The 22,576-nt window shown below is 42.6% G+C and overlaps 1 protein-coding gene across 1 annotated transcript; it reads left to right on the forward strand.

Moving 5' to 3' along the window:
- Positions 1–3,297: 3,297 nt before the first annotated feature.
- cables1 (Cdk5 and Abl enzyme substrate 1) lies at positions 3,298–21,218 on the forward strand. The gene is made up of 10 exons (XM_083689766.1): positions 3,298–3,973; positions 9,567–9,638; positions 9,934–10,026; positions 11,432–11,509; positions 13,819–13,924; positions 14,249–14,405; positions 14,916–15,019; positions 17,297–17,403; positions 18,293–18,500; positions 18,749–21,218. Exons 1-10 carry the CDS (start codon positions 3,417–3,419, stop codon positions 18,887–18,889), a joined length of 1,623 nt encoding a protein of 540 aa, XP_083545892.1. The 5' UTR covers positions 3,298–3,416; the 3' UTR covers positions 18,890–21,218.
- The last annotated feature ends 1,358 nt before the right edge of the window (positions 21,219–22,576 follow it).

A 22,576-nucleotide genomic window follows, 5' to 3' on the forward strand; every position in this document is an offset into this window, starting at 1 on the left:
CTCAAGCATTTGCGCCTTACATTTTTTTGTACAGTTATACCAATTATGTCAGTCAATATGATATATATTCAACATGTAAGCTCTTTAAAATACTGTGATATTCTGATTCTTAAGTCCCAACTAAACACAACCAGTTCATTATTTTTTTTGCATGGTATTGATCAAATTAAATGGTTACATTGTTACACTAGCGTCAACAAATGGAGGTCTCCAGACGTCACTCTTAGTTAGTAATGAGTAAAAGGTAGTAAGAAAAGGAAGGAGGTTGCCAGAGATGGTTTGGAAAAGGGGTGAGGGGATGGGATCAAGTGGGCAGGTGGTTTCAGGACATCATGTGGGGGGAGGAAGGGGAGAGGGTTGTAAGACTAATAGTTCTGGTATTAGCAAGAGGTTGTATGAAAGAGCTCTGGATGTCGTCAACCTATTGGTGGAACAAAATGAGTCAATTATCTTTGAAATATGCATAATAGCTTTTGACTGTTTCACAAAATTAGAACCACTTCCTAATAGGGAATCGTAATAAGTATATACTGTAGGTTTAAGATTTGCACACAATGATTTCTGAGTTCTGTGAAATTTCATAGAATCCTCCATTACTTGAATGTTCATGCAATTTTTTCTAATTTGAAGTTAATTCAAGTGTGAAATAAGAGTACAGTAAATGAATGGGAATTAGCCTTATTAAAGTAATGAACATTATTTTATATTTACAGGGTTTCCATGTAATTACATTTACAGTATTGTACCATAATTCTACTGTAATCTGTTGGAAACTGTTGCCAAGCGTTTGTTTACAGTGTAGGATGGGATCCCATGGTCACACTAGCCTTTAAATCCCCATGTAGGGGAGTGGAGAGGAAGAGGGTTGACAATTGGGACACAAATTGCTGGACAACAAATCACTTTCCACCTTGTGACAATCAATCAGTAATTGTCTTTTGGGGTGGTTTACCAGACACAGATTAAGCCTAGTCCTGGACTAAATAAAGTTTTCAATAGAAAATCTCAATTGAAGATGTATTTTAGTCTAGGATTAGGCTTAATCTGAATCCACGAAACTAGCCCATGGAGTATAGTCAAAAGAAGAAAAAATGCTTCACTGACCAAATACAGGGCACTGTAGTTTCTTCTTCAGAGGCCAAAACATCTAGTTCTCTGTTTATGGATCTGGGCCAAACATTAACATTTGGAACAGGAAGGCTTGATAGGCCTGAGAAAAAGCCTTTCTTGGAGACAGATTAAGAGCCTCCACATACTGCTATGAGGTAATACTTCCAGTTCTCGGCCTACCCAGAGCCTGATGTAACTAGGGAAAGTGTATGCTGTATGGCTCACTGTTTTGAGTTACAGTAAAACTGTTTGTTCTCAAAGAGCATAGTAAGGTTTCATTTGATGGATTTCTCTCTATAGATTACGAAAAATATGTTGGACTAATGCTTAAAGTTTTACCTAAAAGGATAAAAAAGACAGAACAAAACCTGTCTTTGATTAATGTTTATGTTGCTGTCTGGTGCTTTGTTATTTGTTCTAAAGTATGGGTTCATCTGTGCTAGCCATGTGTTGGCCAAAGTGACTCAAAATGATCACTTTGGCGCTTTCTAGAGAGCAGGGTGGCTATAAAGTCATACAGGACCCTGGACTTTGTGGCAGACTATAGTGACAGCTTTACATTTATGAGCTTGTTATCTATCCTGTTTTATTTTGATATTTTCACAAAGTATCACTTTGTTGTTTCATAATAAAATCTGAAACTGAAACTATGTGTCATAGTGGCACTAAAGTGGAATCTAATCAAACCACACCCTATCTGCAGTAAAGTGCCACACAAAAAAGAAGACACATTGATAACCAACTGCTTTGAAGTGCATTGTGCATTTCCCAATACATGACAGACGCAGGGGAGTGTATGGCTTTAGTATGGGTCAAAGTTACTGTTTCTGATGACTGCCGGCCCTCTGCTGCTTGTTTCATTTTCTCATTAGGAATTTCACACGGCAGCAAAAAGATGAAAACCACACAAAAATGTGCTCCATTCATTATTACACATCAATAAATGCTTACAGTAAAACAATGTCCTTGTAATGAAAAGTCAGCACTGGCTTCGTTATCATGGGTCAGCGCTATTTATTGACCCGAGGAGTACGCTTTCAACTGTAATCCGGTCTCTGATACTTCCTTAGTTTACAAAGAGTCTCTACCTTTCTCTGCTTTTTTCTAGATGCAGATATTTAGATCTTGACCGATATGGCGAAGCGACTGATGACGTACAGAGGACATGGTTGTTCAGTGACTGTGAAGACTTCTTCAGAGAAAGCATTGATCTGTGTCAGCTTTCATGAAATACTGCATCACTTGGTGTTACATAGTTGACTACTGACTGCCCTGATCTGAGAGGATGGAGCAGAATCTCAGAGGTGTCCTTTACAGGAGGATCCTTTTCCACTGTGGGAAATGGGACTGAGCCAGCTATTGGACATATGGACATATCTATGATATGCAGTGACCCACTATTGTTTGAAGTATTTCAAATCAAGAGCAGTAACCCCACAATAATGTCACTGAAATAAAAAATAAAAAGTGATACTCTATCTACAATGTATTTGTTGTAAGTCGCTTTGGATAAAGGCGTCTGCTAAATGACATGAATGTAAATGTAAATGTAATGTATTCTTTTATGTACAGCACATGAGCATTTATCTAATTGTTTAGATGTGATACTTATGGGAAATCACTAGAGGGCGTATTTAGTCTAGAAATGGTCAAAACCAGACTACTAAACCATTGAGAGCAGACAGATGGCGCAACATTTCAGATATGCTGAATTGCAAAGTTTGAAAATACAACATGTTCCATTCCTCAGAAGAAGAAAAACCACACAAGCCCACTTTTAGAATCAGTCATAAATCAAGGAGGCCTCATGTTGTCCTGCAAATTCTCAGTATTACAATTCAATATTGATTATTGAAATATGTTGTGGCCATTCTTACATCAGACATTACTAGACCTAATGGTCTAATGACCATAGTCTTGATCATTAGGCCTTTTCAATCAATTACTTCCGTGATATGAAGCCTAAAGCAAACTACTGTTCTTCATTCTTTAGATGCATCATTCCTAGTGATATTAAAATTTTTATGTAATTTTTGGAATGCCCAGTCCAGAGGACGGGAGGAGGAGGCACAGAGGAAAGGGGAAAAAAAATCCCTTTCACATGTATCCCTGGAAGCCTATTGGTCCACATTTTTTTCCTTGTGCCACAATACTGCACACACGTGACCACCCTGTTTTTAGTCAGTTTAACGCATGCACTTAAAAGACAAGCATTTGACATTTGCTACCTACATAAGCACGCTTTACACTTTAATGTCATCTAGGTAAAACCACTGGTCGCCGACTCGAACCGCTCGAAGTGGACCATGGCGGCTGCTACGAGCAGCAACACATCCACCACCACGCTGCAGATAAAGCACTCCAGTATCGAGCATACACGGAAACGCATAGACCCTCGGAGGAGACAGGCGGCACTCTCTTTTCTCAATAACATTTCTTTAGATGGACGACCGGTGCAAGATGATGCTGACAATCACATCGAAGAGGATAATTCAATGGAAGCAAGGACTAGACAGAGCCTGGTTTCTCCAGAGCGTCCAATGTACGCGGCTGGCGCTGGAGCAGCGACCACGGCCGCCCAGGCGCTCGCTATGGCAAACCAGGCTCTCCTGGCTACCGCTCGGGCTAGCGTTGGGATGGGTCCCGCCGCAGCCGCAGCGTGTACAGACGCGGAAGGGGATGCGTTCAGCCCTTCCATGTTCAACTCGCCTTTCTCCGCAGTACCAGCTGCGACGAGAGGAAGGCTTCAGACGTACACTCAGGGAATTGTACCTGCCGCCTACTCCAGGCAAGCCTCCCAGAACTACTGTTGCCTGGAAGGTGGACAGATAGCCAACTCTGCATTGGAGCTGCAGAGATCAAGGTAACTGCATCATGCAATGTTTACATTCTTATGTGGAGGCGTTTGCAACTTTGCAGAGAGAGAGAGAGTATCATTGGAGTACATGGAGAACACATTCTACATACAGGACAGCAGATTCCAGAACGCAGTGGCACACCCTCACAAACAGATGACATTGTCGCAATTGAATAACATTCATATTGACAGTAAGATAGTGTAATCCATTGCTAATGCCATTATTTGTTAAGTCGAGCCAGCCAACAGGATCTACAGAGCAACAGACAAATGGTTATCATGCTTATCAACCTTCAGAATGGGGGTTCCTAATATCACATTTTGGCAAATGGCTGCTCAAAGGGCACCAGTCATTAAATGACAAAAGGAAGATTCATACAAGGACAAGGTGACAGCAAGAGAAAAGGGACACCGTTTTTTTTTTCCAGATTTGTGCACTTCCTCATCAATGATTCATTCATGTGGTTCATTGATGGTGTCAGGTTTTGACATCAAAGGATGCCTGTGTCCTCATAGCATAGCCTTTTAAGGAATGCCTACCATATATACATATATATACTGAAAAATGTATGCACTTTCTGCAATGTAGTGTCGCTTTGGATAAAAGCATCAGCTAAATGGCATATTATTATTAATATTATTATTATTATTATTATTACAATGCTACTGGTAGGACAGTGTAGCTGTAGCCTAGTTCACTCAGCTGAACACCTCAATACACTCAAAGAATGTGATGCCTTGCTTCTCTCTCTCTCTCTCTCTCTCTCCATCTCTCCATCCCTCCCTCCCTCCCTCCCTCTTCCCAATGACTGGTAATCTGCTTGGCACATACAGTAACATGGCCAAATGAGTTTCATCTGGAAATCTCAAATCAATTAGGTAATTCAGTGAGCGTTAACTTGTGATATGAGATACCAAACCCAGAGCTTACAATATAACTGCATTCTGAGGCCTATACAGTATTTTCTTTCCTCTGGATGTCTTCCCAAACCTGCCCTGCACCTGTCTCCTTGTCGCCATATGCGACATAAACATCCTGTAACTCTACACCACCATGGCAAGCATGCAGGATCATGGATGCCTCCTATTCAATGCCTTTGTTTACTCTGTGGATTGGAAGCATGGGGAGAAATCTGAGGCCATAACAGGAGAGCTGTCTGTAACATCAGTTGCTGTCAGTGTCAGGAGCTGCTGTCAGGTCCACTTCTCTCTCCAGTGATGGCCTGTTTCCTGCCAGGCGTGCCCCCTGATGCAGTGTAAATGCCAGACTTCACAGGAAGCCTAATTCATGAAGACCTCATGAGGCGTGTCATTCACCCGCTGACTTCCTTGAAGTGACATGCTAGCCAAACTGCTTTTGAAACCCTTCATGAGCTAATGCCCTGCTTGGTCGTGAAAAGGTTGTGTCAAGAACGGTGTTTGTTCGCCGACAAACGGTGTTTGTGAACGAGTGCCTTATTTTGTGGTTGTGTCTTTTTTTCGGAAGACATTTGAGATGGTCTGTTAAGGTGTACAGATAAGTTAACCCCAAACTTGACTTAACCCCAAAGGTGTTTTGTAAAATGCAACATTGAGAATTTCAAGTTGTTGTGACCACTAAAGTTTCCATCTCGTGCTCCTAGAAGCAGTAAGCTATGTAGGCCTGCCGTAAGGTTCAGTGACATGATTTAATAAGGTCCCCAATTTATGGAATGTCGTCCGGAGGAAGCCCATGTAAACTGAATTTTAAGATGGTGAGAACATAGGCGACCGATTGATGGGTCTGTTCCACAGACGGTCTTCCACACAGTGACCTGTTGATGGACCCCGGCCATATTCCATAGACGGTCGTCCACACAGTGCCTGGTCTGTATTCCAAGGGCAGCTGGTGGAAACGTGTCCTGAGGTCCCTGGCTGGGAAAGGCAGGATGCCCAGGCTTTCTGAGAAGCTGCCCAGCTCTCCTCTCTCCATTTTCTGTCCTCCACTTCCTCTCCCAGGGGCACCAGACACACACTTTCTCAGTCTCTTGGCTTTCAGTACCGTTCCCATCTAGGAAGCCCAAACCCTCAGATCAGCAGCCAATATAGACTCTGAGGCCAGATCTGCTTAAAACTATTCTCTTGTGCACTGGTTCTAATGTATGCAGTTGATGAGTTTATATTCTATCCACTCCTGCATTGATTGTTTCGTCATTCATTCATGATTCAGAACACCAAGGGCCATAATAAGATTTGCTCATATCCACCTTACTGCAGAAGGGATTTTAACCCCAAGGTGTGGCTCTGTAGCAGTTTTTCATTTAACCTTAACTAATGCATTTCCAAGTCTTCTCATAGTCTCCTCCATGTCTTAAAGACCAGGAAAAGCCTTCCTTATGAGGCAGACTATGAAGCCACAGGAAGCTGTGACAAACATTCTTGGCCATAAAAGCCATTACAATGGTCACTTGCAGTTTTGTGCAATTGGGTCACATCCTTTTGGTTTTGTGGTTGATTGTTGGCTGAAGTCATGGTTGACGTAATGACATCATTATTTAAGAGTGCTTAAGGCTTGAACTGTGAGCAAGCTCTGAGAGAGCAGCTGGACATTACGGTGCCGTTTTTTTTCACCATAATCAAAACCATATGTAGTGACTAAGATAAGAGATGGATAAAGGAAGCTTGTTCCAAAATAGAACTGGAAGTGTGTTAGTTCAAGTTCCACAAGGCTAGTCGCTCTACGGCTCACCCTAAACAACTCATGTTGCTCCTTCATGGGATGGTGTGTGGTGGGGTACATAGGGAATGGTGTGTAGGGGATGGTGTGTGTGTGTGTGGTGTGTAGGGGATGGTGTGTGGTGTGGTGTGTAGGGGATGGTGTGTAGGGGATGGTGTGTAGGGGATGGTGTGTAGGGGATGGTGTGTGTGGGTGTGGTGTGTAGGGAATGGTGTGTAGGGGATGGTGTGTGTGTGTGTGGTGTGTAGGGGATGGTGTGTGGTGTGGTGTGTAGGGAATGGTGTGTGGTGTGGTGTATAGTATGGTTTTTATGTCAAGTCACCAGGGCAGCTTACCACATTCAATGTCTCCTCCAACACCATTTCTGTTGTTGCACCCTTCTCAGGTCTACAAAGAAAGAATTCACTGTTATTGTACCATTGTCGTATATGTGTTGGAGGAAAAGGACAGAGGAGACTGAGAATAGGCTATGTTGATTGGATTCTACCCAAAATAATTGGCCTGGCCTATAATTGTGAGTTGAAGCCTAGAACATTAGATTTATTTCCACTCAGTTACTCACCAGTGGAACGGAAGACAATGTCCATGGCAGGCTGCCAATGGGTGTGCGTGTGAAACAGTTTAAAATCCAGTTCTGTGTGGTGCAATACAACTCCTTAGTCTAAAGTGGGAAGCATATTGGCCAGGTTTCATATGGATTGTTTTGGAATGTCCCATAGGTAACTGTAAAGATTCTGATAATGTCATCGACTTTCCTTTGCATGATGCGTTGTGAACTGTGCTTAAAACACAGTCTCACAGATGCTCATTGTTTTTTTCTCAGTGTCGAAGGTGATAAAATGATGTTTCTTGTGGTCTCTTTGAAGCTTCTGACCAGTCCTTGTTAATGTCAAACCGCTGCCTTTGGATTGAAGTTGATGAACCCAGTTTAACATCAGTAGCTTCTTAGCGTCAGTGGTTATGTCTGAAGTGAATGAGTGGTCTGGTCAGTGTTATTGTTTCCAGTGTTTATACTGGTGTGGAACACATAATTTGCCAAAAACCACGTCCTGCCGTTGTTCATTTAACACAGCTTGATCAAAGTCCTCCTGTCCGGTTGAACTTTGAAACTGATCTTGATGCCAACAGGGTTTTTTCAGAGGGTCGTTAGATTTGTACAAAATAACTCAATTAAGAAGTGAAATAAAGAATTACATTTTACCCAAGCATTATAGAAAAGAAGAATTGCCTCAAACACAATTGATCTCTACTCTGAGACATTGCACACTAGGCTCTCTGTGATGGAGTTGACGAAAAAGCAATTTGCCGATAGTACCTGAAATGAGGTCATGGTCACTGCTATGTTTGTAACTGTATGATGGCTCCTTCTCTACTATCCCCACACATCACTCAGGATATTTACTGGAAGATGTCATAGGCCTGGCCATGAATGACCTGATCCATCTCGGTGTGACCTTCAAACAGAGGTCACTCAAGGTGTTATGAGAACACCATCCCTCCAGTGGTGTTGGCGTCTGGCTCCCGTTGATCTCACCTGTTGTTTACCATTCCTTGTGCACCTCAGAGCTTGATGTTCCATGGTTGCACATTTCAAATGTTCTGTTTTTGGCTTTTTCAAACCTCTCAATTCACCTTTATGATGGGCTATACAATGTTTAATCAACCTCTATTGGTTTACCCTTGGGACGTCTTTTAGGACAGTCGTCTTGGGTTAATCTGTTTTTTGTTGATAAACTAGCCCCAGGGGCCCGGTACACTCTGATCAGCTGTTGCTGAATTGGCCATTGAAGAGGGGACATATCAAGTCTAGTGTCATCAAGTTATGTTTATTATGCTGTACTACACATTTGGTGCAGCAAGATGGCACATGCATGGTTTTGACGTTCTTATGTTGAAGAGGTCACGTGGACAGTAGTAACACAGATGACATTTCTTGCTGAGTTTGAATAAATCTCATACGTAGTCCTGTTTTCTGAAACTGGCAGCTGATTATAACAGCAGGCTAATAGATTTTACCCGGTTAGCCATGCAACAACAGTGTTATGTGAAGTACTTTCAGAGCCAATGCCTTATCCGCTTATCAACCAGTGCCTGATTCTAGAACATTCTCCATGATCTCTCATAAAGGCTGGTCAGAACACAAAAGTGATCATTGAACACAGCAACCTGCACAATGTTGATGTCAGTGATTAGTTGATTGAGAGATTAACAGCTTGGCTTTGTAAATAAACCACTGAGCCTGAAGAGGCGGCACGCAGCCATAACGGCGTTAACTATGATTCAACCCTCAGAGGCACATGGACCGGACCATGAGATGAAGTTTACTCATTCACTAGAAATATGAAGAGAAATGTCTTGGATGATCTCTGCTGTTCAAAAACCTAAATGATTTGCTAAACGAAATAAACATTGTTAGTGTGTCGGTGTGAAAAGTTGTTCAATCACCTATTCTAACAAAGGAGGTGAGTATGGGAAGAAAAATTGTGATCACTGTTCTGAGAGAAACAAAGTATTAGTTCTGTGAATTATACCACGATAAACTTTGAAAAGGAATGCGTTTAGGAATAGGTCGGTAAACTATATGTCCTCTTTGTGAAAACCCATGATTAAGACTATAACGCCCATAACTTGTATTGCATCATCACATCTTACAGTACATTATATTGTTTTCTGTTATGGTAAGCCTCCGATTTAAAAGGCAATGACACTCACATTTTGCCAATGTCTTGCCATGCCAAATGTTTGTTGGGTCCAATGCTCCCTCTTTTCAAGGTCCCTACTTTAGAGCTCTATAGCAGAAGAATGGGTGGTTGGTTCATACTGTACTTATGATCCTCCTTTATAGTGATCACATCCTAATTGTTGTCCCCCCTGATTGTTGTCTCCTCTGTCCTTCCCCTCCAGACGGAGGCTCATCTCTCAGCGCTCCTCACTGGAGACTCTGGAGGACATTGAGGAGAACGCTCCTCTACGCAGGTACTGTATGACGACAGCTGTCCCTGCACAATTCTGAGGCAGCCTTGAGGCCTCAATCACCTTGAGGCAGTTCTTTTGTTTGCTTATACTCCAGTTCTATGGCCTTAACGCTGAGTCTTTTGTTTGATAATGGCACAGATTTTTCCTCTGTTAAATTTTTTTCTTGTGCAGTTTTATGTCTTGGGGGTGGGGGTGTGGGGGGGCATTGATCTTGCTGTATTGTGTCTGTCTGGCACATTTGTTTAATGTGACAATCATATACTTGATCGATGTGTCTTGAATGTGCTGTGTTTAGATGCCGAACCCTATCAGGTTCACCCCGACCAAAGAGCTTCAAGAAGGTTCACTTCATTAAGAACATGAGGCAACATGATATGCGCAACGGAAGGTATGAATGGCAGCAACCCATTCCTAGTTCAATAGTCAATACAAACCTTCACTTGAAAATGGCAGGATTCCCCCAACGAATGCACTGTAGTTTAACTATCTCTGATTACAAAATTCAACATCTTGGAAAAGAGATGCTTTCTTTTGTTGCTTTCGAGTAAAATGTTATTGACATTAAATCAATATATGAAGAGGAGTGCATTTTTATTGGGAATCTGGTTCATTCTCACTGAAATAATCAACTTGTATTTTGTTTAAGTTGTAAATCTAGAACCACACCATTTAAATCACAGAACACATCACACTTTCTCACTTTTATAAACAATGATGCATGCAGGTTCACTCAAAAATCCGAGATGATTTGTTTGATAAAAGGCCTAACGAAATGTAGGATATTTTGTAGACTGCAACAGTTTCTCACTTATAGTCATGACTATTGTTGTCTTTTACGACATTGACATTACTGGAGTCTAAAGGAATTCTCGGGGGGTCTAAAAGACCGTTCAATTGGCTGGATGATTGAGCTCTATTTGAGACCTTAGCCTTTGACTCTTGAGTGTACTGAATAGCAACCGTTTCCTTTGATGGAGTTGTTGATTAAATATTGGTCTTGACAGGTATCTGATTGGCTGGATTAGAAAGCCTTTTATGGCTGGGGGGAGAAAGAGTAAAGGCGATTGTGATGGTAGGACATCATGACATATTCTGTCTACATCACACTATATTTGCTGAGTCAAGTATAGTAGCTCTTCATAATCTCTTCTCATCCAGTTTTAGAAGATGGCTGAATTCTTAAGTCTTGTTTAGCTGGTCAGTGTGCCATATAAGGAATTGCCAAAATTCTGCCAAGTGACTTTGCTATAGATCTGTTCAGCTCTGACTCTGATGGTATGTTGGAACCCAGTTGGTGTAAATCAGTGCATAATTTTTCTGCACTATTTAGCAATTACTCAATGACTCTACTAACACGGGCAGTGGTGGAGTCAACAGCGACCCAGTTGCTATTGAGCTGTTTTGGTGTGCATTTTGGTGAGCCTCAGTCAGAGTGATGCGAAAACAACCCAAGTTATATGCAGTGGTTAACTATATTTCATCATTGAAAGGATTTTTTACCCCCTTGTGCAGCTGGCGTTCTAGTTTTGAAGTGTGGCTGGATTTCAAAAGATCTCTTTACAAAAATGCATCATTTTTGCCCCAAACCACTGACTACATACTACACTACTACACCTGAAGACATAATAAAGACATAATACACTCATAATATATACACACACTACACATATTAAAACACACTATTTCAATTTTGTTCTCTAAATCTTAATTGTTTACTTTTCTTTACCTTAACCTGTAGATCTTTTTTTGACAAATAATTGTTAATTAGCTTATTTATCATTTTGTTTTCATAGGATAGTCCTTATCAGTGGCAGAAGATCCTTCTATAGTGTATTTTCTGTCCTGCCCTATCGAGATTGTAGCCAAGCAGGGTATGTATTCTACAGCATGCCAACTTCCATTTTTCCAACCTTCGTACCCTCTTTCCCTTCGTTCTCTCATCCCTTTGTCTTTGTGGATATATTCTCCTACAATAACTGGTTTAACATTGGGAAGCGTTGGTTTTGGTGGATGCATTTTTTTTTTTTTTTTTTTAAAGATCGGAAAAGAGATGAATGAGCAGTCTACTAAATTAACCAAGTAAAAATAATTAATTGAGTCCATTAAAAGCTTGTATCCATTTGTGTAATGTTAGCTTAGACCTACTCTACGTTGTTGTTGGCTGAATTAATTTACCTCTTGAGGAGATATTAAGTTTTATTATGTTCTACAAGACAGTTTTGCCCGTTGCAACTTTCTCTGGCTTTGCTCTTATCATATGGCTGCACCTTCCCTGAAGTTCTTGATTCTATAGCATGCTTTGTCTCGGCACTTGCACTCTCACTTTGCATGGGCTTTCTGCAATTGTCATGTATTACACAACATTTTTTAATTAAACCAAATGACCCCATGCAGTAGCATTTGTCATGTCTGTTTGGGGTATACATATCGCAGTTTGTTGACAGTTTTGTTGATCCCCTCGTGAAGGCCAGAGATTACATTTCTTGGAGTTTGTAAGAAAACAGACTGGCTTATCGGTAGGCTGTTGTTTTCTTTCTTATTGCAAGCAACACAAGGCGGTTATGAGAACCCATGGTACTTCTGAATGCCTCAGGACTCCCAGCTGGTTGGTTGGGGAAACCCACGAGTCTGACCTTGGTTCTGAAGCCCCTCGTGGCACGTGCAATGGCTTGTTTTGGAGGAAGTGAAAGAGAAAAAGAACTGATAAACAACAGAGAATACAATGGACAGAGAGACGGAACAATACCAGGGCTTACTAAGGAGTATGATAGACTAATTTTGGTGGCATAGTCTCCAAAGCCAGCCGTACAATGTGGGGTTAAGGGTTAATAAGCCTAGCGATATCAGTAGCTCCATTCCTGACTGCCCACTGTTGCTAATTGACAGTTGACAGTCAAGTGCTTGGCTGTGGCGAGTGTAGTTGCTGCAAAATGCACATTATCGACTGTCAAAAATTGCCCCAGCTAAAATTCTGATGCCATCTCTATTTCAGCACAGTATATTGGGCCATCAAACATAATCATATCTGAAATCATGTGTGAGAGATGGACCTAGAATAAGCTGGAGTGGTTTTTGTTCTTTCATTCCTTTCTTTCCTGCCCCAATTACATTTATTGATTCACCGCAGTATCCATAATAACTTAGCAATTCGATTATTTAGCTAATTAGCTTAGGGCTCTGGGGCATTACAGCACTTGAATGCTGTTGGCTTCTCTTAAGTAACCTACCCTGGTCCAATTCCACATTCCTTTTTCTAGTAGGAGTCTCATTTCTACTCCTGCGTCCTTAAATGTTGAAAGTGGATAGTTTATATTTCCTATTCCAACGTTTCAGTCATCTGAGTTTCTTGCAAATCTAGATAATTGTTAGTCAAAGCATTTTGAATTCAGACACATTTAAATTCAGTTGCTTTCGCTCAAACGCATGCTGACTAAAACTGAAAAGTTTGAAGTGTTCTCTGCCACATTTGCCCCCACGCTCGTTTTAAATTGATACCTCAGTGACATGACATGACATTCTGCTTCATTTTCCTCTTCGTTTTCATCCTTTGACAGACTGGAACCCCTTGTCCTTTCTAGTTTGCTAAAGGAAAAGCTTTTTTCTCCTGGAAAGCTTTGTTGCTTTTTCTCTGTCATCTCATATTCCTTGTCTGATGCCTGTGGAATGGGGATCTCACTTCAGAGTTTCCTGTTTATCTCAATAATCGTTAGTCAAAACACTTTGAGTAGTTGTTGGTTCTACAAGCAAACCTGGAACCTAAAATTGCTATTTGGAGTAAATATCTATCTGGTCTACTGACACAGTTACAGCAATGTTATAGGTCTATCTTTCGTACTTCGGTCAGGCACGTGACCCTTTGGAAATCTACCACAGTCATTTGACATTCCGAGTATTGGTGATGCAACGTCTGAGCTGCATCTGCTAGCATTCTATTAACCCCACTCAGCGGAATGCCACTGTACGTCTGTATGAACCCCTACTCCAAGTTTCCCCCATCAGGGTGTATTTGACTGCTGAATTGCTCTAACACCCACCGAAAGAGACAGACCATTACAGGATCTAATGGATGAGTGCATATAACAGTAACAAGCATGTTTGACTGTGTGATAGAGGCAGACAACAGATGGAGGGACGTATATATTTTTTAAGGGAACGTTCTAAAGGTCTTGTGCCCTGGCAGGGATGTGAAGCTGGAGAGCGGGCGCCAGCGACACCCCTCTGGTGGCGTCAGTGCCAAGGAGATGGTGATCGGGCTGGAGGGCGTGGAGCTGGGGGCCGACGGAAAGGTGAGCGACAAGGTGTCTTCTATCCAGGCCTGGGTCAAAAAGATAATCAAATACTTTCTACTTGATAGATTGAACAATTGAACAAATGGAATAGTCGACAAAAGTGCAAACTCCTTGCTAAATCAAGCACACCTCAAACGATGCTTTGAAGTGTTTGACATATGCATTTGGCCCAGGTCTGCTATATATGAGGTTCCTGTAACCACTTACAAAGTCTTTAAATAAGGAAGACCAGTGTCCTCCCTCTACCTATTTGTTGTTAAGGTGTGTGTTCGTGTGTTCGTGTGCTCGTGTGCTCGTGCGCTCGCACTCGTATGTCCACAGACGGTGTCCTACACCCAGCTCCTGTACCCCACCAACGCCCTGGGCGGTCGTAGGAACACCATCGACTCCACCTCCTCCTTCTCTCAGTCACGCAACGCCAGCCACCGCAGCCTCAGCCTGGGCCGTGCCAACAGCAACCAGAGTAGCATTGACACAGGTCAGCAGCAGTGTTTGGACCAGTCTGTGGAGATTAGGAGTACAGCATTGACATGGCTCGGTTTGTGTAGAGTGTCTATTCTGGAGAGAGCTTTAACCCTTGTTCACACCACAAGGCCAAACCGTGCCAAGCTAAGCTGTACTGGGCTGTGCTGGTTACGCATCCGCCATAGTTGCTGTAACTGTGCTGGAGAAGAAAATGTGAAAGGATATATAAGCCAAGCCAGCCGAGTCGACCCTGTGTGTAGTGACACTAGTCGCTTATTTTTCCTCATCTGGATATTTTAGCGCTTAAGCAATGTGTATCAGAATGAGACTAGAACAAAATGAGTCTATCCCTCTCTCCTACGCATGAGCCTCCATGCTGAAAATCCTCAGTTTCATTTGATTGAATTCTATGTTTTGCGTACACATTCACGATGGAGGACGTAGTTATATTGCAGTGAGTGAAAAAGATGTTTGTTTACCCAATGTTTACTCGTGACATAATGTCCTGTCCTGTTCCTCCCAGGGAATGATCTGGGGGACTTCCGGGAGTATGACCCCAACCTGCTGGATGACCCCCAATGGCCGTGTGGGAAGCACAAAAGGGTCCTCATCTTCCCCTCCTACATGGTGAGAGACAGACCTCTTTGTCTATGTCAGCCCTACTTATCTATATTGTGCTCCATCCAGGGATATTTGTATTCTCTTGTCATTTACAGTGTTGTCTCCTTAAGAGCGCAATGGGAATTGGTCATGAACGGAGCAACTATTGGTCTTGAATTTCCTGTTCATGTGTATGCAATCTCGTCTCACTGAAGATTGGCAGACACTACGCGGTCTCAGACACAAATTTACCACAAGCCACGTTCTCACAACATTACACATCGGCTGTAAACGCGGATCGTCTGCGGTGAACTTCATGCCTTGACTGACGCAGTGCGAGTTGGTCAACGACACGGTTACGTCTGATTTGACAGTCAGAATCTTCTTTGTCGGCTCTCTTCCACTTCTGTGCTACAGGGCGATACAAGAAAGTCAACCAATGGGAATCCAGGATGCTGTAAACAATGGCAAACGTGCAAGTTGCTTTTGGGCCCATACCATAGGCCTACCTATAGAAAAGAATAGGCTACATAATATTCTATTCAATACAATTCTGGGGTAGGAACCCCAAATGAAGGAACAACTTGTGGAGCTCTGGCTCTTTTTGAAGAAAAGTGAGCCCCTGCTGGCTATCATGTCTAAATTTCCTTTTATGTTTTTCACCTTTTTCTCTGTGCATAAGGAAGCTATGTTTACAGCTGCAAGTTCTTGCTATTTCATGGCTAGCGCCATTTCTGCCGTTGTCCTGGCAGTGAACAAACAGTAGGGGAGGGTGAGAGGGGGCTCGGTCGCATTGCCCAGTGAGAGCTACCATTGGGTCTACCCGTGCAGTGTACATTGCATCAAGACAACGTGGTGTGGAGAATTTGTCTTTCAGTGTGAGACTCATCGGTTGCAATCGTCTATAAAAATTAGCTTAAGTAAATCTCTGGGTTCCAAGATTATATGCAGTCATGTGATATGTTATTTGTTTTTCCTGGTTGTGTCAATGAAATAAAAATTGTCTAAAATATTTGTATTGAAAATAATTCAGTTGTTTTCCACCCTGTGTTTTTTGGTATACCCCCTCAACACATCAACTGTACTCGCTGCATGCCAAAAGATTCCATCTGGCCATTACAATGGGAAAGGTCACTGGCCCTTGTCCTGGCTCTGGTCCCACTCCCACTGGAGACTGTGTGAACACAACCACTGTCTGCACAGCAGCTTTTCTAAACAGTCACTTCATCATAACAGTCAGTGTTGTGTTTCTCTCTTTGCTCCAGTGGCTGCTGTGTAAATCACTTCCTTGTGTTCGGAAAGGAGCGTTTGTTTGTTTTACCGTGTTCAAAAGAACAACAGCCTCCCACTTCATTCTCCATTAGGCTCTGTATTTGTCATCCGAGTACGCAGACTTGAAGTTGTTCAAATGGTCAAGGCCAGATGATTTTTTTTTCTTCTCTTCCTAACATTGTGAAACCCAGCCTCTCAAAACAAAAGCTATTGTGTTCAGTTGAGGAATGTGACCAGTAAATTCTGAACATTTCACTCTATAATTGTTGTGTTAAGGGTTAGGGTTGGGGTTAGAACTGATGAACTGATCTTTCGAGTCGTACAAGTACTAGGAGTTGAAGTCAAATCAAACTTTATTTCAAGTGTGTTGAAACACCTGTGTGAAACAAAGACAATAAAAAAAAAGTGTGGGGGGGGTTGCTACGGGCAACCAACTGGCATGAGCTACTAATCGTGTAACACAAGTACATCAGAATCAAGGGGAATACTTATGAATGAGGTTCCATTCAGTTAGAGATGTTCCCCCTCACAAGTTGACTCCAGTAGTCCAAGTTAAGTATTGTAACAAATATCTATTGGCCTGTTTTAAAGTGGGATGGTGGGTAGATGCCAGAGGTCCAAAAATACATTTCCACTACAAATATTTTACCAGTCTCTAACAGAAATGTTAGAGAATTTCCTGACGCAGATCATTGTTGTTACAATATGTTATGATCAGTTACACAGTTGCAACTACACCGTTGCTGTATATCTGTCAGAAGTTACATTGCTCTGATCCATTTAAGTCAGTAAACCTCATGAGCGATTGAAATGTAAGGAACTATAAACGTGCAGTACTCATGTATTGTCTGCTTTCATGGAACCAGTGCTTGGCAGTGTCACCTGACTCGAATCCCTTCCGCCCTGACACTTAACCACCCTTTGAGTGAGACAATGGAACCCAAAACTGTCTATGAAGATCGGTTACCTTCCACAGTGAGACTGATGCCTCTCTGTGTTTGTCTGACACCAGTGTTGTCATCTCCCTTTCAGACCACCGTCATCGAGTATGTCAAGCCCTCAGACCTCAAGAAGGACATGAACGAGACTTTCAAGGAAAAGTTCCCCCATATACGGCTCACTCTCAGCAAAATAAGGAGGTAAGGCTATCAATTAGTAAAAAGCATTTAAGGGTCCAATAAGTAATTTGCACTCAGGAGTCGCAACCAAATATATGACATGCATATTGACCTAAATAGAACATGTAGCTTCCTCGAGAAACGACATTGAATTCTGACACAGCAAGTTTGATTAGCAATTGCAGAAACTTTGAAATGTTTTGTGGAAGGGAGTGACGTACAGGCAGATCATACCATTGGACGAGAGGAGCAGGGGACAGGGGCACTGAAGATTTATTTGATCCAAGTGACGATAGAGAGACAACATGCAGGACTAAAAGCACATACTATTTTACACAAATTGACCGAGTTTCCTTTGGATTGCTACCTAGCTTGCATTCCAAGCACAGTGAAGGATAGAGGCAAATATCCCTCCCGTTGACTTGGTACACAACTCCCCCTCCAGTATGACAGAAGTGTTTGGACAAACACATGAAGAAGTAGAAGGAAAACAACTATAGAAAGGGGATTATAGCCGGGAGGTCCAGTATTTCAACCTTAGTAGTACATATTTCAGTACATTTTAGGATGGGCAAACAACTTCAAGTGATCGTTTACTATTTTACACCTTTATAGACAGTCAGATGGTTCCTCATCCTAAAAGTAGTCTATGGGCCAAGAGAAACAGTCATCCATGGTTCAGAGTTGTTTAAATAGCAACTACTAATAGCAAGTAGCTGCTCTAACTTGGGAGTGATTGGGGAACAGAAAAAGAGCTTGAAATTAGTAGCCAAATCACCTCATATCATGTCTGGACATTATTTCTCACTGTTTGGAGGACCCCTCTTGGCTGAAGAGCACCCCCAGAGTGAAAATCATCCATAATGTAACTTAAGCATCAGATCTTATTGTGTTGGTCTCCCCCCTCCAGTCTGAAGAGGGAGATCCGTAAGCTGGCTCAGGAGGAGTGTGGCTATGAGGAGCCCACGGTGGCCATGGCTTTTGTGTACTTTGAGAAGCTGGTGCTCCAGGGGAAGCTCAACAAGCAGAACCGCAAACTCTGCGCCGGGGTCTGCGTCCTCCTCGCCGCCAAGATCGGTGGAGACCTTAAGAAGCATGAGGTCAAGCTCCTCATAGACGTAAGTGTCCTCACCTTCAACCTCGCATGGACTTTTGCTGAGTATCTACAGTATGAAAGCTTCATACACAGAAAAATTCCCTTAAATGTCAAATATTTTCCCAAAAATTACTCTGCGGTTAATTTAGTTTACCATGACACAACTCGCATGCTTAACCAAGCACACCAAGTAGTCATCATTTGTATATGATCCAGGTCTGCTGTACATCAAACCACATCATGCATTTCTGTTTTGTTTTTTTTGTGTAGAAACTGGAGGAGAGGTTTCGGGTGAACCGACGGGAGCTGATAGCCTTTGAGTTCCCAGTGTTGGTGGCCCTGGAGTTCAACCTGCACCTCCCAGAGCACGAGGTCATGCCCCACTACAGACGCTTGCTGCAGACCTCCTAGCATTAGTGACCCGTCAGGAGGACGGACCCCCATGTTCTCCTCCTGATCCTGGGGACCTCCACCACCACGCTCTCCTCCTGATCCTGGGGACCCCCACCTCCACGCCCTCCTCCTGATCCTGGGGACCCCCACCACCACGTTCTCATCCTGATCCTGGGGACCCCCACCTCTACGCCCTCCTCCTGATCCTGGGGACCCCCACCACCACGTTCTCATCCTGATCCTGGGGACCCCCATGCTCTCCTCCTGATCCTGGGGACCATCACCTTTCCTCCTGATCCTGGGGACCCCCACCGCCGCCCCACTCTTCACTTCCCCACTGACAGACTGGTCTGCGGTTCTGCAGCCTGCTCCATGGTCATGGAACTGGAATCCCATCACTCCTTTGCAGGCAGTGTTCATCACCATTCTTCAGTTACTTGAAATCAGCCAAAGTGACAAGTATTTTCCAGACACGTATTCTTCGACATTTTACTACTATATTCTTTGACAATACAGCTTGGACAGACAAACTGAAAGGGGTTGTCCGACCTCCCCCATTTTATTTGATTCTTTACATTCCCCTAGCATTCCCCCCTTCTTAGGCTTGTTAGTTTTTCCACAGTTTTGTTCATATCCTCCACTTTTTCTGTGAGGTTTCACACCATCTTTCTGGTTAAAGAGGGGTGCAAGTGAAGGCCTTAGAAGATAAAGGTTTTTGTTTGAGTCTGGGGGTGTTTTTAGTCAAAGCAAAGAAGTGCTTTGTGATTGTTGTATTTTTCACCATCTTTCTTTTCTGAGAACTCTCATTCTTGGTTCCTCGTCTTACAGATGAACTGCTAGCCCCACAGTGGCTGAAGGTGTTGTTCAGAACTAGCAATTCTTTTTGTATTCCTTGGCATGTTGCCTTCTGATCTTCATAAGAATGGAACACGGCCCTTGTGTGGCTGATTTTGACAGGACTGTTATCTCTCACAGTGACTTGTGCTTTTGAAAAGTTTTCCCGTCTCTCCTCACTAGAAGTGCACTTTTTGAATATTGCAGACATGGAGGCCATTTTTCTGAGACTGGGTGGGGTTAAGAAATTGATTCGGAATAAGCTGAGTTGATGCAAACCACAGAAGACAAGTTGATTTCAATGGGCCTGTTGATTTCCTCATCACTAATACACAATTTTCTAGCCACCAATCCGCTATCAGCATGACAATTAATCAACACTACTTTCCGATTGCAAGTATTCACTGATTTATTGGAATTTTATATATTCAGTACATTTAAGTACTCTCCACTCTTTTCTACCTGATAATTGCTTGCTTTGGACCTTTGATGAATGGACCCACTCTTATCAGTGTGTAGTCTCTTGTGCTCTATGTTAGAGTGTATTATCAGCACGTTTGTTGTGCTATACTGGTGGGGGTGGAAAGCTGTTGTGAGGGCATGGTGCCACTGACCATTGGTAAAGATTAGATATTAAAACTTAACTTGAATTATCATCATAATTCCAACAATGGCATGATGACCAGTGACCTGAATGTGATGTCACAATGTTATTGTGCTGTTTTTATGGATGAGTGGTTCACGTTAAATATCACAAATGGAAGGTCACCTTTTGATATGTTATGATATGCGATCATTGCGACATCATAGCAGTGTTAACAAGTTTTTCTTGATCACAGAAGACTCATAGTTTTGTCTTTTAATCTTTCTCTGGTGATTTTACTTTATTACATAATTCAAACTTTTTTTGCAAGAAAATTTGCATCTAATATCCTTGTTGGACCAGAGTCGATGATCAAAAAAATCTTTTTCTTGTCTATCACGACAACTTGTTCATCATCTCTCCGAGACCCAGAAGTAATTCCAAAATGACCCACTGAAATGTGTGTGTACTGTGTATAATATAAGCTCTTAATGTTGGGCCTGAAAGTCACAATCTGAATAGTATTATATAAACTTTGATATGAAAAATATAAATTGAGACTGAATTAGTGTTAGCAAGAAACATGGATACGTATTCAGTAAACGTAGACAATGTCTCTGAATCACCATAAAGTATTTTGAGTTTGAATCAGGAAAGAGCTTGTAGCCTTTTGTGCAAAAAAATTGTTGTATTGAATGGTGCTCAAGAGGGTTGTCGAAGATTGATATGATTTGACTTCATCACTTGATTATCAAATTGTAATCCAAAGAGATGGCTAGTGCTGATTCAGGGTGAAATGCTGTTGGGAGACAGTTTCTGTTTCTTTTGGGAAGCCCAAAGATTTTGCTGTAGAACAAACACTTTAGGCTTTGCAAGGAAGCTCATGGTCGACACTCAAATCCACGTGTGTACGTTTGTAAATATACTGCTTTGTTTGTTCAATAAAAAACAAGATCTGAATCTGTGGAGTGACCTTACTTATTTTTTTTAGAACTTAATCCTTCTGCAGATCATACTAAAGTGATACACTTATACTATTACATACGATATCATCTGGCGGCATTCCCAAAAAATGTTCTTGCTGTCTGCAATGCACGGTAGCGAACGTTACAATTCTCACTACAAATATCCCTTGTCTTCACAACTCAAGCAAGAGACTTTTCTCAACTTTCCAATGTCTCACTTAAAAGAGTTTACTATAGTACTGACATGTTGTTTATTAGACGACGAACAATACAGTTAGCATCACATCCTTCTCAACGGAAGTGTCACAAAGACACTAAATCCAGTGTGACTTGGGAGGGCGTGCTGGACTAGGAGCACAGGGGGGGTGTGTGTTGTGCCCTTTGACTCTGACTCTGATGCAATCTGAGAGGACAGTTTCTCATGGAGAGCGGGAGGGAGGGAACCGCTCCCCAGGGCCTGACACAAATCCAAGGTAAACAAGGCCGGCTGTCACGCCAGTCTCGTGCTGCCACCAAAACAAACAGGCCAGGGCCCTGAGCATGGACACGCGCCATACGTGGCTTAGTCCACCCCATTGACGGGCTAATTCCCCTCTCGGACCCTCATAAAGGGGGCTATTGACAGTCCTTCCTGGGGTCCGCTCACACATCAGCGAGCCTCATTGTGGGAAAATATGTGTGCCATCGTTTGGGGCAAGCCCCCTCGTCTATTGCCCCTCCTTTTAAAATAACAACATTTGGCTGAAACGGCAGTTTGCCCCCCCACCCTTCCCCCTCCTGATGCTGTGACTCAGGGCTTTTCTCCGGGTCAGACCCTGTCCACCGTTATGGCGTGGTTTGTAAACAAGGAAGTGGTGGGATGGTGTGACAGATGTCTGGCTTAGTGGGGTGTGGTGTGTTGTTGCTGTCAGTGGCTTTTGTCCCTGGTTCATTGAACTATTATCCATTTGAAATGGAGACATTTCTTTTTGCAGTCACGACCTCCCCAATACACCATGGAGGAGAGGCTGGGGGCAGCACAGGCTGTTTGAAAGTGGAACACCTTAGGTTGACTGTTCATCTAGGGCCTGTTCCAAGACAGGTGCAATGCTACGAAACGTTCAGGTAGAACTGCATTTTATAGAACAGAAATGATTTTATATATGCCATTTAGCTGACGCTTTTATCCAAAGCGACTTACATTGCAGTGAGTGCATCCATTTCAGTATATATGGTCCCAGCGGGAATCGAACCCACAACCTAAGCGTTGCTAGCGCCATGCTCTACCAAATGAGCCACAGAGCCATTAGCACATATCTGTTAAAATATGTGCTAATGACAGCT

This window comes from Argentina silus (genome assembly GCF_951799395.1).
Source record: "Argentina silus genome assembly, chromosome: 18".
NCBI classification, from domain to species: Eukaryota; Metazoa; Chordata; class Actinopteri; order Argentiniformes; family Argentinidae; genus Argentina; species Argentina silus.

Excerpts from the sequence above, each read along its gene's own strand:
- cables1 (XM_083689766.1), top strand. The coding sequence starts at position 3,417 with ATGGCGGCTGCTACGAGCAGCAACACATCCACCACCACGCTGCAGATA. Across the intron at positions 13,925-14,248 it reads AGCTGGGGGCCGACGGAAAG|ACGGTGTCCTACACCCAGCT; the intron begins GTGAGCGACAAG and ends GTATGTCCACAG. Across the intron at positions 17,404-18,292 it reads ACTCTCAGCAAAATAAGGAG|TCTGAAGAGGGAGATCCGTA; the intron begins GTAAGGCTATCA and ends TCCCCCCTCCAG.